The 15,542-nt window shown below is 49.6% G+C and overlaps 1 protein-coding gene across 1 annotated transcript; it reads right to left on the bottom strand.

Annotated features, from left to right (window-relative positions):
- Positions 1 to 9,035: 9,035 nt before the first annotated feature.
- On the bottom strand, positions 9,036 to 14,974 carry Prf1 (perforin 1). The gene is made up of 3 exons (XM_005070839.4): positions 14,871 to 14,974; positions 12,402 to 12,973; positions 9,036 to 10,887 (listed from the first exon to the last, which is right to left on the bottom strand). The coding sequence occupies exons 2-3, from the start codon at positions 12,935 to 12,937 to the stop codon at positions 9,756 to 9,758; spliced, it is 1,668 nt and encodes a 555-aa protein (XP_005070896.1). The 5' UTR covers positions 12,938 to 12,973; positions 14,871 to 14,974; the 3' UTR covers positions 9,036 to 9,755.
- Between the last annotated feature and the right edge of the window lie 568 nt (positions 14,975 to 15,542).

The raw sequence follows: 15,542 nt of genomic DNA on the forward strand, positions 1-15,542 counted from the left end.
AATTTTTTTTTAATTTTGCTCTTAGCTCAGGCTAGCCTACAACAGATTTTTTTGCCTTCCCCTCACAAGTGCTAGATTGACAGGCGGGTATCACCTGACAGTTTAATGTCTTCCAGATACATTTCTATGGGCACAAGCCTAGGGAGAGAAACAGCTTACATGGAGTTGTCCTTTAATGTGAAAACTTATAAATGGTGTGCCCTTGTCTAGTCCCGTAAGAGCCCAGATTTAATCTTCCAGCATCATCAGAAAACAAATAAAAACCTTTCCAACAGCCTTATAAAAACAACACCTATCATTAAAAGCGATTTTGCAGAGACAATAATTAGAACCTGTTGAATTGCATCTTGGAGGACAGGCTCCAGCTACTTTAGGCACAGAGGATTACCAGTAGGGGGACTCTGGGAGCTGAGCAGCAAGGCCTGAAGGCAATGTGGGTATGGTCTACAAGGCAGTCCAGGGAGCCTGGACGCTTCCTCTGTCCTGCCAGTGCTGTTGTAACCTGAGGACACCCTGCTGTACCGAGCGATGACTAGCCTCAGCATCCTCCACTCATGCCCTGCCCATGCTCAAACCGGTTCCTACCCCCACACTGTCCACCATGGGCTGCTCTGACCAGCCATTGGGTACGGAGGACACACAGCCAAGCCATCCCAGTTCCTCTGTGTTAAAACTTGCCTGGGCCTCCCATCACACAAGTTGAAGGATGCTCTGGGCCTCCCTGCGGCATGTGGCTCCTCCATGAAGGTGTCAGACTAGCATCTCAGCCGGGGGCCCTTCCCTGACTTTGTTAGACACTCAAGCACTCAAGCAGTACAGCTCTGAGGACCTGGGCAGCATCCTTCTATTTCAGCATCTCTGAGTGTCCTCTGTGCTCTTCCTGTTGAGGGTGGCCCTTCTCTGGCTCTGCTTAGTCTAAGTGATCACTTGGTGGGTGGCGTCTGTTACAGTTGCAGTCAGTACTAGTTGCTAGCAAGAGCTAGTACGTTCCCCTCTTTCCTGAAATCTCAAATTGAGGACTGCCCAAGGGCAGGGAGGGAATTGTTATCCTATGGAGGGGGACACTGGAGATGCTTTAGCAGTCTGGGTTGACAACCAGGATGACAAACCCTTAGTTTGAAGATGGCAGTGCCAATCTCTGGCTGTTTATCAGAAAGGGATGCCCACCTTGAGGGGTTTCCATACCCACTTTCAAGTTGTCCTTCTGGAATGGCCTGTGAACAATCTCAAACAGCAGTGAATGCTCTCCCTTGACTTGGCTACCACTGTCTGTTTACATCTCGTAAAAACCCAGGTGGTGGTGGTGGTGGCAGATGCCTTTAATCCCAGCACTCAGGAGGCAGAGGGAGGTGGATGTCTGTGAGTTCAAGGCCAGTGTGGTCTACAGGGTGAGTTCCAGGACAGCCTCCAAAGCTACAGAGAAACCCTGTTTTGAACCCCCCCCCAAAAGTGTTTTTACTAGGGACTGGAGATGTGGGTCAGTGGGTCCAGTGCTTGCCTAGCATGTGGGAATTCCCAGCCCCAAATAAAACTTCACTCGCCGGTAATCCCTGAGCCCTCAAAGCAGGACAGGAAGATCAAGAATTCCGGGTACACAGACTCTGCCCTAAAGAAGGAAAAAAGAGATCTTAAGCCCTGTGGCAAGCTGGGGTGACTTAGGGTGGGGACTGAGGGGAACAACAGACTTAGAAAAGCCTCCATCAGGCTCTTGAGGTTCTGACCTGATGCTGGTTGAAGCTCTGTGCATTTTCAAGTGGTCCCCTCCACACCCAAAGTGTTTTCACCTGGAGCCACACTAATGACACTGGCCTTTGAAGTGTCTTCTCCGTAGAGTCTTGCCTCCGCCCACATCACCACAATGACTTCATCTGGGCCGACCTAACCACCCTCCGAACTGGAAGTGACATCATGCTTGCTCTGAGCTCGGTGGATCAGTCTCTGAGCATTGCCGAGTACCAGCTGCTTAGGAAGCACTGTTCCCCTTTCCCAGATGGGCACCGAGGTCACAGTCTTTTATGTTTTAATTTTTTAGTCAGTCTGACAAGGAAAGCAACAACAACAAAAACACCCAAACCAAGAGCTTTTATTTTGCCTTAATGTAACTTTCTGGAGTACTGTCAAGATTGGAACATTCCCTTTTGTGTTTATTTATTTATCCAGCATTCGGACTGACTCTCAGGGAGTTGCCCACTTTCCATGGCTTTTGTTAAAGCGGTAAGCTGGATGTTGTAACGTGACCCGTTTCCTGGACACACAGATGATTGGCAGGCAGACAGATAGGGAGGTAGCCAGATTAGCCTTTTCCTGATTCATCTTTTTTTCTGTCCTGTGCCGGGAGCAATCATTGGTATACAGGATCTCTTGTAAATATTGCCAGCTGTGGAGGGCCCTAAACAAGGATAGTATAATAAAAGCCATTTTCATATTCCTGCTATATTCTTAGAGACTAACAGTTAGTTAAGTTTCTATTTCTCCGTGTCTGCTTATCTTCCTGTATAGCATACTTTCAAGGCCTGCAGGCCAGGCTCTCCCACCCTTCTGCCACCTGGGGCCTGCAGTCCAGACTCCCCTAACTACAGACTTACATCCTTGGAACATATCATGCCCATCTTCAAGTGACCCTGAATAAGAACATTCTGTGGCCTGGTTACTAGGCAACAACCCCTCCCTCATTGTCCTGCATTCCTCTGCCCCATCCCCCTGCCTCATTTCCCTATATAAGCTTGTACGAAATCCTCAGTAAACGGAGCTTGACCAGCCATGTTGTCTTGCTCCCATCTCTCGTGTCTCTTGTCCCGTCATTCCAGGTTCCCGTGGACTAGACCTTCGTTGTGCCCGGCTGGCCAGGGCAGTCCTGAGGTTCTGGGTATTGAATCCAGGACACCATACTTCCTAGGCAAGAACTCCATCACTGAGCTATGTCCCGGACACTTCGTTTTCTCTCCCTTTGGTTTTTGTGTTTTGAGACAGTCTTTCTGCATAGTCCAGGTGGTGGTAGCCCAGGCTGACCTTGAGCCCACATTCTTCCTACCTCAACTTCCTCACTGCTGAGATGAAGGTGTATACCCTGAAAGTTATCTTTTCAAGCTCACATTCTTTCCTTCTTTTCTCCCTCTCTTTCTTTTGAGACAAGGTCTCCTATTTCACAGGCTGGCCTTGAACTTGCTATGGAGTTGAGGCTGACCTTGAACTCCTGAACCTCCTGCCTCCATTTTCCAAATGCTGGGAGGATAGGTGTGAGCTATCATACCTGGTTTCTTTTAATGTGGTGATATTGGAATATATGCAATCAGAGTTTTTAGTATTGATCATTGTTGTGTTTCTAGATAAATGTTACTTGGTTTTCTTTTAAATTGTTAGTTTTTTATTTTATGTGTGTCAGTGTTTTGTCTGAATATATGTCTATGTTGGAGCTCCTAGAACAGGAGTTATAGACAGTTGTGAGCTGCAGTGTGGGTGCTAGGAATTGCACCCAGGTCCTCTGGAAGAGCAGTCAGTGCCCTTAACCACTGAGCCATCTCTCCAGACCTTTTGCTTGGTCTTTTAATATGTTTAATTCTATTTAGAAATTTTTTATCTGTGCTTAAAGTGTTTCCCTTCTTGTTGTTGCTTTTGGTCCATTGTAGGATTATGCTAGCTGATGGGGGATGTCCTTCTGTATACTGTGAATATGTTTCTCTTATTGGCTGATGAATAAAGCTGTTTTGGCCAATGGACAGGCAGGATTTAGCCAGGCAGGAAATCCAAACAGGGATATAGAAAGGTAGTCGGTGGAGTCAGAGAGATGCCATGTAGCTGCCAAATCTAGGCATCACCAGAAAGCCGAGACCACGTGGGGGAATATTCAGATTAATAGAAATGGTTTAATAATTAAGAGAGAGCTAGCCAATAAGAAGCCTGAGCCATTAGAAAAACAGTTTCTAATTAATATAAGCCTCTGTGTGCTTATTTGGGACTGAACTTTTGGCTGCAGGACTGGGCAGACAGAAACTTCCATCCACAGCTAGCCTTTTAAACTATGAGGCACCTTCTATATTTTCAGTGTTTAAAACAATTCATATAATCATGAGTCATCTGCTGCTGTATGATTTCCTGAACTCCTATAGTTGTGTTAGCATTTATTCTTATATGTATTTTTAATAGAGAAATTTTAGTGGGGCAGTGGTGGTATACATGCTTTTTGTTTGCTTTTGTTTTTCATGACAGAGTTTCTCTGTGCAGCCCTAGCTGTCCCCACAGAGATCCGCCTGCCTCTGTCTCCTGAGTGCTGGGATTAAAGGTGTGCGCCACTGTACCTTGTTGCATTTTGATTTCTTAAGAAAGTTGTGTATGGCAGGAGGATCTCTGTGAGTTCGAGGCTGGGCTGGACCGACAGCTGTTGGGCCCCAGCCCCATGGGGTCTCTGTGAGTTGCTGGTCAGCCTACAAGTGCAACTTGTTTTCCAGTCCAAGTGCTTTCTGTTTTCTCGTCCTGGCTTACTGCCCTGGCCTTGACCCTCTGACATCAACATCCAGCAGGAGGAAAACAACGATCTCTTCTACCTGGGGTTTTTTCCACTGTGCTGTAAACTTGTATAAAAAGCTCCTCCCACCTACAAGGGAGAGACCCCTTAGCACTTGTAATGAAGATACACACACACACACACATTCTCCTGGCAATAAAGGCAACACATGCATTCTCTTAGTACAAACAGTTTGTACGTCTGGTCAAACAAATGGACGTCTTGTCTCTCTTTTCCTGATACCCTGGACTTGCTTGTGGTGTTGGCGCTGCAGACAGCCTCCAAAACAATACAGAGAAACCCTGTCTAGTAAAAAAAAAAGTTATGTAGGGCTGACAAGATGGCTCAACAGGTAAAGGCCCTTGTCACTCAGCCTGATGACCTGAATTTAATCCCTGGGGCCCCGATAAGGTGTCGAGAAACAGGCCCTGCAAGTTCTTCTATGACCCCCACATGTAAAGCAAATTTTAAAAAGAAAGTTGTGTAATTCCCTACCAGACAAATGACCTTCTCAATTGGTTCCACAGAGATCCATTTTTGTTGTGTTTTAAAAATTATAAACAGATGTGTGTTTACACTGCCAGTTACAGCACAATCCAGGCCTCTCTGTTCTGCCCAGTTTGCTCGCGGTGGAGGAGGGGAGCCCAGGCTAGACACATGTCCCAGGGTCACTCAGGAGCTGCCTCTTACTGTTACTGTGGGGAGGACCCTCTCTTAGCAGTTACCCTGAGCCTGGGGCATTCTGGGATGGGAGGGAGGGGTTGACTGTTGAGGAGGGGCCTCTGGCCAGTCTACAAGCTGCCCTCATCCTGACAGAACTGAAGGATCAGTGACAGAGGAGGTGGCTTACCAGACAGAAAAGCCTCTCACAGACTGGATCTCACGTGTGTGGAGGGTATAAGGGAAAGGTGTCAGAGGAGCTGGAGTTCCCACGCACCTGTGGGGACTCCCCAATGCCCCCGTGTCTCCCTCTACCTGACAGGCGGGATTGTGCCCAGCTGAGGGAAACTGTCTAGTGAACTCCCTCATGAGCAGCAATCCTGCTCCGAAGCATGAATCTAAAAGCAGCTAGACACTTGAATACCAATGTTCATAGCATCATTACCCAGCCACAGACGGAATGGCATTTTGATCCAGCACAGTTGGATAGTGGCAGAAGCCAGACACAGAACAGAAGACTGCAGAATTCCTTGAGCACACCAAGTACCAGCACACAGCAAATGACGGGATGACAGAGGATAGAAGTTTCTAGGGCTGGGGTTACTGTTGTTTAGTGGGCTCTTGTACTTTGAAGCAAGTGACCACAATCTTGGGGAGTTCAGCAGTGCCCCCTTGAAAACGGATTATCCAAGTTGGGCTTGTCTGTCTAGATCCCCTTGGGTCATGAGACCCTCATCTGAGCTCCCCACCACCAGCAGCTCCCTACCGCCTGGCCCATCGTATGCAGCTCTACCTTAACTGCATGCAGGCTGAGGAGGGGTTAGACTGTCTAGGTGGGAAGAGGAGAGAGGAGGTGGGCTTCACCTATGCAGATACAGAGAAACCCTCATCTTTGTTGGGTGAGTCCTGATAAGTGGGGAGAGAACCCATGCCCTGTAAGTAACCCCTCATCTATGCTCTCTGAGGAAGCCCAATAGACTCAGTTCCCCAAAGTAAACTTTGTCTTGATTTGTCATGGTACCTTAGGAGAAGGGGTAGATGTGGCTTGCACCCCCCCCACCCCAATGAAGGAATTTTAGCATCGTGGGCATAGCACTGTTTTGAGGAGGAGGAAAAATTTTGGGTCTGCTAGGTGGTGATGGTTATGAAATATCGTGAAATCACTGGATACCACCGGATGATACTCCGACCAGAAATGTCACCTTACATGTGCTTTATCATGTTTTAGGAAATTGGAATGGCAGGGTGACATGGACACATTGCTCTTGGAGAGCAGCATGTCTTTTGATGGGTTTGCTACAACCCGTGATGGCACTAGGAGCATATGGAGTATATGAAGACATCAGGGATGCTGGGCATGAAAACTGTTAAGGTAGGCGGTGGTGGGGTACACCTTTCATCCCAGCACCCAGGAGTCAGAGACAGGCAGATATCTGAGTTCAAGGCCAGCCTGGTCTACAGCAGGAGTTTCAGGACAGCCAGTGCTACATAGAGAAGCTCTGTTTCAAAAAAACAAAAAGTCTCAAAAACAAAAACAAACAAAAACAAAACCACACTCACAAAAAAAACAATGGTGATAGTAAGAAGTTTTTCTAGGTATTAATAAATATTAGGAAATCCTTTAATTCTAAGAACATATAAAATTACCAGAATCTAGTGGATAATTAAATGGAAGTATGAGAAGAACTCAGGAGTAAAAGATGCAGATAAATGTTTCAACTAAGCAATGTGGTTCATTGTATTCTACCCTGTTGTATTTATTTAAATTTATAAATAAAATCTATGTATTTATGATAAAAAACAACTGTAAGGTCTGAGGTCTTATGGTGTCTGTAAAGCACGGGGAAGAGCTGTGGCTTTATGGATGACCCCATTTCTGTGATGGGGAGACATGTGTCTACCTCACTAGGCTGTGGAGAAGGTCTGAGAAGTTGAAGCCTACCCCATGCCTAAAACTCTACAGTCCTCAGGGGAGGCTGCCTGGGAGGGGAGGGAGGGGGAAAGAGGCAGGGAAGGGAGTGAGGGCCCTCTTCCCAATTCTCTGACTTTAAAAACATTTTACAAAACGAATTCATATGGTGTCCTAGAACCCACCCTGGGGAGGGTTAGACATGGGCGGTGATGATGTCCATGCTTGCCCAATTACTGCCTTCTGTCCTGTGCAGGACACTGAGAAAACTTCCTGGAGCCCAGGGACTAAGTCCGGAGAGCAGAGAGGACAGGGAGATGTGGCTGTCCTCCTTGGGTTTAGCCTTATTTATGGTCACAGGGAGGCTGGGGTTCCCAGAGAAAAGCCCAAGGTACTGTCAGAAAGCTGACGTCAGTGTTCTTTTAAGACAAAGACAAGAACCAGATGTTTGGGAGATTAACAGTGAGTCCAGATGTGCCATTGAGCCCCCACAGTGAACAACAAAGCCTGATTATAGCCTGTAGAGCAACAGCAGTTGTTCCAGTCTGGGCTAGCTCGGAGTCGAGGACTAGCCTCTGGGAAGGGAGATGCAGAAGGATTCAGGTGTCTTCCAGGCCCAGGGGTGGTGGTACCTCATGATCTCCACCATGCCAACTGATGTGGTGACATTGTAGACTATCAGGGGGAGACAGCTGAGTCCTGAAGCTGTGCAGAAATCTTTGTTTCAGCCTCTTTACATCACAGCTGGGGACACCCAGGGTTGGGGGAGCAGTCTTATTGGTTTTTAAGTATGGCAATGACATGGCCGATGTGTGCCAGAGCTGTTTTCCCCAGAGATAGGCCCAATGACAGCCTGTAGACCAGGCTGACCTTGAACTCATACAGATCCACCTGCCTCTGCCTCCTGAGTGCTGGGATTAAAGGTGTGTGTCACCACTGCCAGGCTAACCTCAACTTCTCTATGTGTGAAACCAGGAGGGCTAGCAAATGACCTTTCAGAGTTCATGGCATCTCTCTCAGGATCCCTTCTCTTATCCTACACAGGCTAGTGACCTGAGGAAGGGGAAAAATACACAGATTATCATTTGAGAGAAACTGAGGCAGGGTAAAGGGCCTGCTGAATGAGTCCTGCCCCACCCCAGTCCTGCAGATCTGTTTTCTTAATGGGGTTTGGCTACCACCACCTTTTTTTTTCACCCAGGGCCACAGGTAGTGTCAGGTGTCAAGATGTCAGGCAAGGTTTCCTGTGGTCTTGCTTGTGTGTAGCTGAGCCTGGAAACATGTAAGAACACTGGTTTCTGCAGGCTTCTAGACCCTCCTGACCCTCCTGCTTGCTGGGGATTTAGGGTCACTGCAATGTCAGAGATTGGGGTTTGAGTCCCTGGGTCTCACATGCACCTCACGGTTTATTTTGTTGGGGATTTCAAAACCACTCAGGGTCTGTGTGGTTCCTCCAAGCCCCTTGGACTACAAACAGCCATGCATCGCCAAGCCCTGCCACAGCTCCAATGCTGCCACAAAGCTTGTGTGCGCTCCATGACCTGTGTCCCAGGCACACGAAACAAAGAGGGCGTCGGTTGATATCAGATCCTGACGGCTGGCTGAGCAGGCTGAACTTGGAAGACTTTTAGACTACCCTGTTAGAACCACTGCTTCCCCCAAGTTGTGAAGCAGGGGAGAACTTATAGACTTATGCAGATGAATTCTCTTGGAAGCTGAGGTTTTCGATGGTCAGCCCTGGTCTGGTGATAGCCTGCACACACAGACACACACAGAGATGTGCACACACAGATGTGCACACACAGGCACAACACACACACATATGCACGCATGCACGCACTCATGAACTCATGTACATAAATAGATCCATGTAAATAAAAGAAGTAAGAAGAGCCTCTGGTCCTGGGCTTGGCATTCTCAGTTCACCACAGTCCCCACCATTCCCCATTGTCTTTCAGCCAGAAATTGAATGCCCATCATGATTTATTATTGAGTGTATGCTGCCATTTCTTGACTGAAGTAAGTTACCAGTACCAGAAAACATAGAGAAAAAAGAAACAGTTTGCTTATGCTTCTTGACTATCCATTTTACAAAGCTGGGTCGTTGGACACAGAAGTCTATTCCTGTGGCACTATTTGTCCCCTCTTCTCTGCCACCGTGCCACCAGCATGTTTACCATTGGCCTTCTATCAAGCTATGTGCTTGGTGTCACAGGCCTTGATTTGTCAGGAGCAGAATGGGGGACAAAAGGCACACAGGATTGGGACACAGGGGTCCTCTCTAACAGATGGCCTTGTATGCCAAGGAGGGCCTTAAAGCTGGGGGGACACAGCGTCCTGGCCTTCAGTTGGACTCCTGGCCAATGTTTGTGCTGTGTAGCAGTAGATGTTAGGCTTGGTGACATGGGAGGGCTGAGGCAGTGTGGACAGGGAAGGTCAGGGAAGCTGTTATATAAACTCAGCCACTTCAGTGAGAAGTTCAAGTCTCAGTCTTTACTGCATAGTGAGCCGTTGTGGATTCGCTGAGAGAACTCAGTCAAGCACTCAAGTGCTTTCAGAGTGTGCTATTTTATTGTTTTCTTTTTTCAAGACAGGTCTCCCTGTGTAGACCAGGCTGGCATCCAGCTCACAGAGATCCACCTGTCTATGCCTCCCCGAGTGCTGGGATTAAAGGCGTGCTGCTGCTTACCACACAGCCCCGCTGCGGTTTCCCGGAGGGTCTCCTGGAAGCTTCACGGGGGCATACTCCAGGCAGGTCTCTCCAGTCAGGTGCAGCAAACACTTAATATTGTAGACAAACGTCACACTGCCATGGTTCAGGCTACAGGTCGTCCTGTGGTAGCCAGACTTGGGAGCCCTGTCACAAGAACCAAGAAGGTCATCGTCCCAGCCGTTATCAGCATCCCAGACCTGCACCCTCAGGGGTCCACTCGTGGCCAGGAGCACATTCCCAAAGTCCAGCTTGTCAGTCCACTTGGGATTGTTATTGTTCCACACTGTAGTGGTCCTCAACTCCTGGCCACCAAAGAAAACTTTCACATAAGCATCAGAAGATGTGAAGTAGTCCCCCCAAAGATGCTCTGCCTGGAAATCTGTCACTACCAGCTGGGCCAAGCCCCTCTGGCGTGGACAGCAGTCCTGGTTGGTGACCTTCGAATCGTGGCATACGCATTGGCACGAGTCACTGGAACTCTTATGCTGGCCAGCCCTACAGGGCCGGCTACAGTCCCGCCAACGAGCCTTGTTTATCACATAATGGCTGATAGCCTGTCTCAGCGCTTCCCGCCTGGGGTTCTGTTCTTCAACCAGCAGGTGCAGAGGCTCCAGACTGTAGTCCACCACACCGGGACTGCTGGCCAGCGAGGTTACCCAGGTTGAGAACTGCTCGGGTGTGGCCTGGTTCCCAAAGAGCAGGTCATGCATCGCGGCATCAAGGTGGCCTCCAACCACTTCGACCTGACGCTCTCGGTAGGCCTGGTGGAAAGAGGTGGTCATCTTGTGCTGTTTCTTCTTCTCCTCGCAGGCTTTGAATTCGCTCGAGGCACTGGCGTGGGCACCGATGCTGACCTGGGCCTCCACGTTCAGGCAGTCTCCTACCTCATCAGCTGTCAGCCCGTCCAGAGCCAGCTGACACGTGCGCAGGGCCGTGAGGGCTGAGATGCGGCCACCTAGGTCCATAGCCGTGATAAAGTGGGTACCGTAGGAGGAGATGAGCCTGTCATAAGCATCCCTTGTGGAGGTGTTAAAGCTGGGGGGAAGGTTCCTGAGTGCCCTTCTGAAATCGGGGTGCAGTGGGGGTCTCTGTACCAGGCGAAAACTGCGGGGAGAGCACAGCACTAGTGAGACTAGTGGGTGGCGTTTCCCTGATGCCAGTCAGCCTTCAAGGCCCCTCCCCCACACGTAGACACAGACACAAAAGTACAATGGGGCTAGATGGGGCTACTTGGGAAAAAGAAGGGGTGATTAAAATAGATACACACGGTGACACCTATTGTTATTTAAAATTAATACATGCTATCTAAAAACGTAAAGTGTGTGCACTAGGGATAAAGGGGGTAGTGTATCTCAGTGGGTAAATCTTGCCGACCTGAGTTTGATCCCCAGAACCCACCACATAGTAGAGGCAGAGAAAAGACTGTCACAGGTTGTTCCCTGGTCTCTGCACACTGTGGTACACACACACACACACACACACACACACATGCACACACACACACTTTCTCTCTAAATACATACATACACACACATACATACATACATACATACATACATACATACATACATAAATGAAACAGAACTAGTTTTTAAAAGCCTGAGAAACCAGTGCAGAAGATGTGAAGTCACTGTGTATCCATGAAGTGAGGAGAGAAGACATAACCAGGTCTCCTGTCTCTGTCCCTACATACAAAGGACCCATGGGAGGTTGGCAGTGCCTGGGAGAGAGGGCTTAGGTGCTCTCTGCCTGTACCTGTCACTAAGCTAGGACTCAGAAACAGTCTTGCTTCCACCTCGTTTATCTCTGGATGTGGGTGCTCATAAATAGAGGAGGCCTACCACGGATGGATGGATGGATGGACGGACGGACGGACGGACAGATGGACAGACAGACAGGGCTGTAGGATCTGTAATCTTAGGACCAGTGCCATGGTTAGTTTTGTCAGCTTGACACCACCTAAAAATCGCCTGAGCCCCAGTGGGGAGCTATCTAGTTCAGGATGACTTGTGGTCATGCCTGTGGGGGATTGTCTTGATTGCCTCAATTGATGTGGGAAGACTCAGCTTGCAAGTGGAAAGCACCGTTTCCTGTTTGGGGTCCTGGACTGTATACGAATAGAGAAATCTATAGAGTGCTAAGCATGAGTGCATTTATTTCTCTCTCATGGCTACCGGTGTGATGTGATCAGCTGCTCCAAGTCCCTGCTGCCCTGACATCATGGGACAATGGACTGCAACCTGGAAGTGTGGCTAAAACAAGCCCTCGATCCTCAGCTGCGTTTTGGTCGGGACATTTTCATCACAGCAACAGAAATGAATCTAGAGCAGTGGCTCTCACAGCAGGGATCACATACCAGATATTTACAGTATGACTTGTAACAGTAGCAAAATTATAGAAGTAGCAATGAAATAATTTTATGGTTGGGGGTCACCGCAGCATGGGGAACTGTATTAAAGGGTCGCAGTGCTAGGAAGGTTGAGAACCACTGGTCTAGAGCAATCAGGGTTTGGTGCCTTCCTGCAAAGCAGTCTGTAGACAGCACGCTGCTATTCCAGACCCTTGGGGTGTCCCACTACTCTTCAGGCTCCTCCCTCTGCCGCCGCCCCGGTTCTTACCTGTACAGGCGACACTCCACGGTGTCCGTGTTAAAGTTGTACTGGTCCTGAGAGGTCTTCTCGGCTGCAAAGTTGGCTACCTTGGAGTGGGAGCCAGCCATGGACACGTGCATGTTTGCCTCTGGTTTGGGGTTCACATCCAGCCCCACACGCCAGTCATTATTGATGTTAGTAGCTGCATCCCGGGCCACGCCCTCCGTGGAGCTAACCTTGACTGTGGCCACTTTGCGTTGGCAGCCTGAGCCGTGAGGTCGCCAGTGGGCGACTGCCAGGGGCAGGCGTTGTATAGCATCTCCCTTCAGGGAGTTTTTACAGAGGGTGCAGGTGCGGTCAGGCCTCAGGAAATTCTGTGTGTTCACTGGGAAGGAGCGGGAGTGGCGGAGGGTGGTCACGTCCACGCCTTCCCCAGCCAGCCATGTACCTGGCACGAACTTGTGCTTCTGCTTGCATTCTGACCGAGTGGCGGTGTAGCAAGGAGCAGGTACGGGTGGCGGCAGCAGCAGGAGAAGGCCCAGGAGGAACAAGTGCATGGCCATGGAGCTGCGGGTACAGCTGCCGTGAGCTCTGGAAAGCTGTGGAAACAAGGGTGAAAGATGTTGACCTTACTCACCACTGGGGATCATCAAGGAGAGAGACGGAAACTCTCTTTAGTTATTGCGTGCCAGAGCTGGCCTGGCTCTCACAGGTTTGGTCCACTGTGCAGAGAGACCCAGGAAGGTTAAGCATATAGCCCAGAGCCATACGGCCAGGGGGAGCCCTGTGCTGAGATTTTACTATCTCAGAACTAGTGGGAACCAAGATTGATGGCTCTGACCCTGAGCAACACTTGATGGGGTGTGGGGAGATGGCTCTGAACATAAAGGAGGAACAACGCATCTACAATAGGTTAGGCTTTGGAGAAGCGTCACTTTCTACCCAGAACAGGGTACATTTGCCTGCTTGATTCCCCTCCTCTGTCCCAGGATGAACCCCCATAGGCCAGTGCTCTGTCACCGAGCCACACTCTACCTCTTTATTTATTTATTTTGACACAAGGTGTCATTAAGTTGCTCAGGGCGGCTTTGAAGGCACTCTGTAGCCCAGGCTAGCCTTGACAAGTGTGATCTTCCAGAGGCACTAGGATCCCAAGCCTGTGGCCCCAGGCATGTCTCCTAGCTAATTCTTTCCTTGTTTCTAATTCCAGCGTTCACTTCTGTCTCTCCCTTACAGATATGGAGAGGCGGTAAGCTCCCTTCCTCTCTCTGCCCTTCCCATGTAGCTGCTCTGAGTGTCCTGGAAGGGCACCAGCCCCAGCTCTGCAACGAATGATGGCTGCCCTGTGTCTTATGTCCTCTCGCAAGCCTCCTCCATTGCTCAGGTTTCCTGTCATGATATTCCCTGGCAAGTTTTTCGGATTGGACTCATGGCAGGGACAGGCACCTACTTGTTGCCATGACCATCTAGAAGGCTCTCCTTGCTTTGAGACAGCTTAGAGTCCTAGTTTTGAATACCCTGACTTCTCCTTCCTACCTCAGGGGTTCTCAACCTGTGTGTCATGATCATCGGAAAAATATATTTCCGACGTGGGACCCCTAATCATAAATTAATTTTGGTTGCTACTTCATAACTGTAATTTTGCTACTGAGCGGTATCTCAGTTCCTAAGACCATCAGAAATACGTGTTTTCCAATGGTTGCAACCCACAGGTTGAGAACTGATGCTTAATCTCCTTCCAGGACCCTCAGAGAGCTTTTTCCTCTGCTGCCTGCCATATGCAGCAGGGTCTTAGGTGAGCGAGCAAGGAACGTAAGTGTCCTTCACACCTAGCTGCAGGCTTTGTGGTCTACTCAAAGCAGTGACTTGGAGTCAGAATTCAGGCAACATGTGCGGCTGGGAGATAAACAGGCAAAGGGAGAACCCTTTGTTAGGTGACCTTTGTTAGCATCCTTGTTAGGTGACCAGAATGCTCCTGACATGGACTCACGGACATCAGTCTCCTAGAACTCTTTGTATTGTCAGTAGTCTATTCACAGGTTTTTGCTTCTCCCTTCCCTTCCCTTCCTTCCCCTTCCTTCCCTTCCTCTTCCTTCCCTTCCCTTCCTCTTCCTTCCCCTTCCTTCCCTTTCCTTCCTCTTCCTTCCCCTTCCCTCTCCTTCCCTTTCCTCTTCCGTCTCCTTCCCCTTCCTTGCATCTTTTGCAAGAATGTCTCACTGCCTTTCCAGTGGTGGAATCGTAGGTACACCCCATACTAGGCCTATTTCCATCTTTTAAAGACTCTAACTGCCAGACCTTTAAATAGTCTTTGAACCTGTGGACAGTCTTCATTTACAAATGAGCCCCGGAGTGGCCACAAGACGGATGATGGGGTCAGTGATGGGCCTGAAGGCTGTCAGAAATCCGGGGCTCTTGTTTGTGGTTCGGGCCGTGCCTCCCAGTTCCCTTTCCCAGGCTATCCCAGCCTCCCTGCCTCCCACCCTTCCTCTCCCTTACCTGAAGTCCCACAGAGCCACTGCAGCACGGTGGCCTCCTGCGCTCCCAATGGGCGCTTTTGAGACGGTGCTGCGATCCCCAGGCAGGCCCACCCTAGCCACTGTCACATCACTACTGCTTCCTGCCCTGCCCCCAGACTGTGGTCACAGGTTCCCACCAGCACCCACCCTGTTGTCACCTCCTCATCCGGCCTGTGTCAGCCCTCAGGAAGTCATCTGTGAAGGCCAGGGCCTCATCTGCCATGCAGAGGTGTTGGGGGTGTGGGACTCTGGTGTGGGCCGGTGGGCCCGCTGACCGTTCTCATCTTCTTCTCCGAGTGTATGAGACATGAGGAGCTGTCAGCTGCTGAGGGTGGCCTGGGCCTGAGTGACTTCGGCCTCTTGCTGTCTCTGTTCCTCATCCAAAACTGGATAATCCCAGTATCCCGGGAGAGGGGACATGAAGGGGTGGGGTGCAGTGTTTAGAATCAGGCTCGATCTTCACTCATTCTCAGTCCACATGACCGTCCCCTCCTCCGTGGGTCGTGGGGAGAGATGTTCACAACTGGTGACCACTTCCTGTCCATACCTACATCCCAGCCCTGCCCCAGGTTTGAGCAAGCGCGTACTGTTGAAAGCTGTGTAGGAATGAGAGTCTGTTGTCTGCTCTGCCTGAGGTTAGAGCAGGGAGGTT

This window comes from Mesocricetus auratus, unplaced genomic scaffold, assembly GCF_017639785.1.
Source record: "Mesocricetus auratus isolate SY011 unplaced genomic scaffold, BCM_Maur_2.0 Super-Scaffold_100027, whole genome shotgun sequence".
NCBI lineage: Eukaryota > Metazoa > Chordata > Mammalia > Rodentia > Cricetidae > Mesocricetus > Mesocricetus auratus.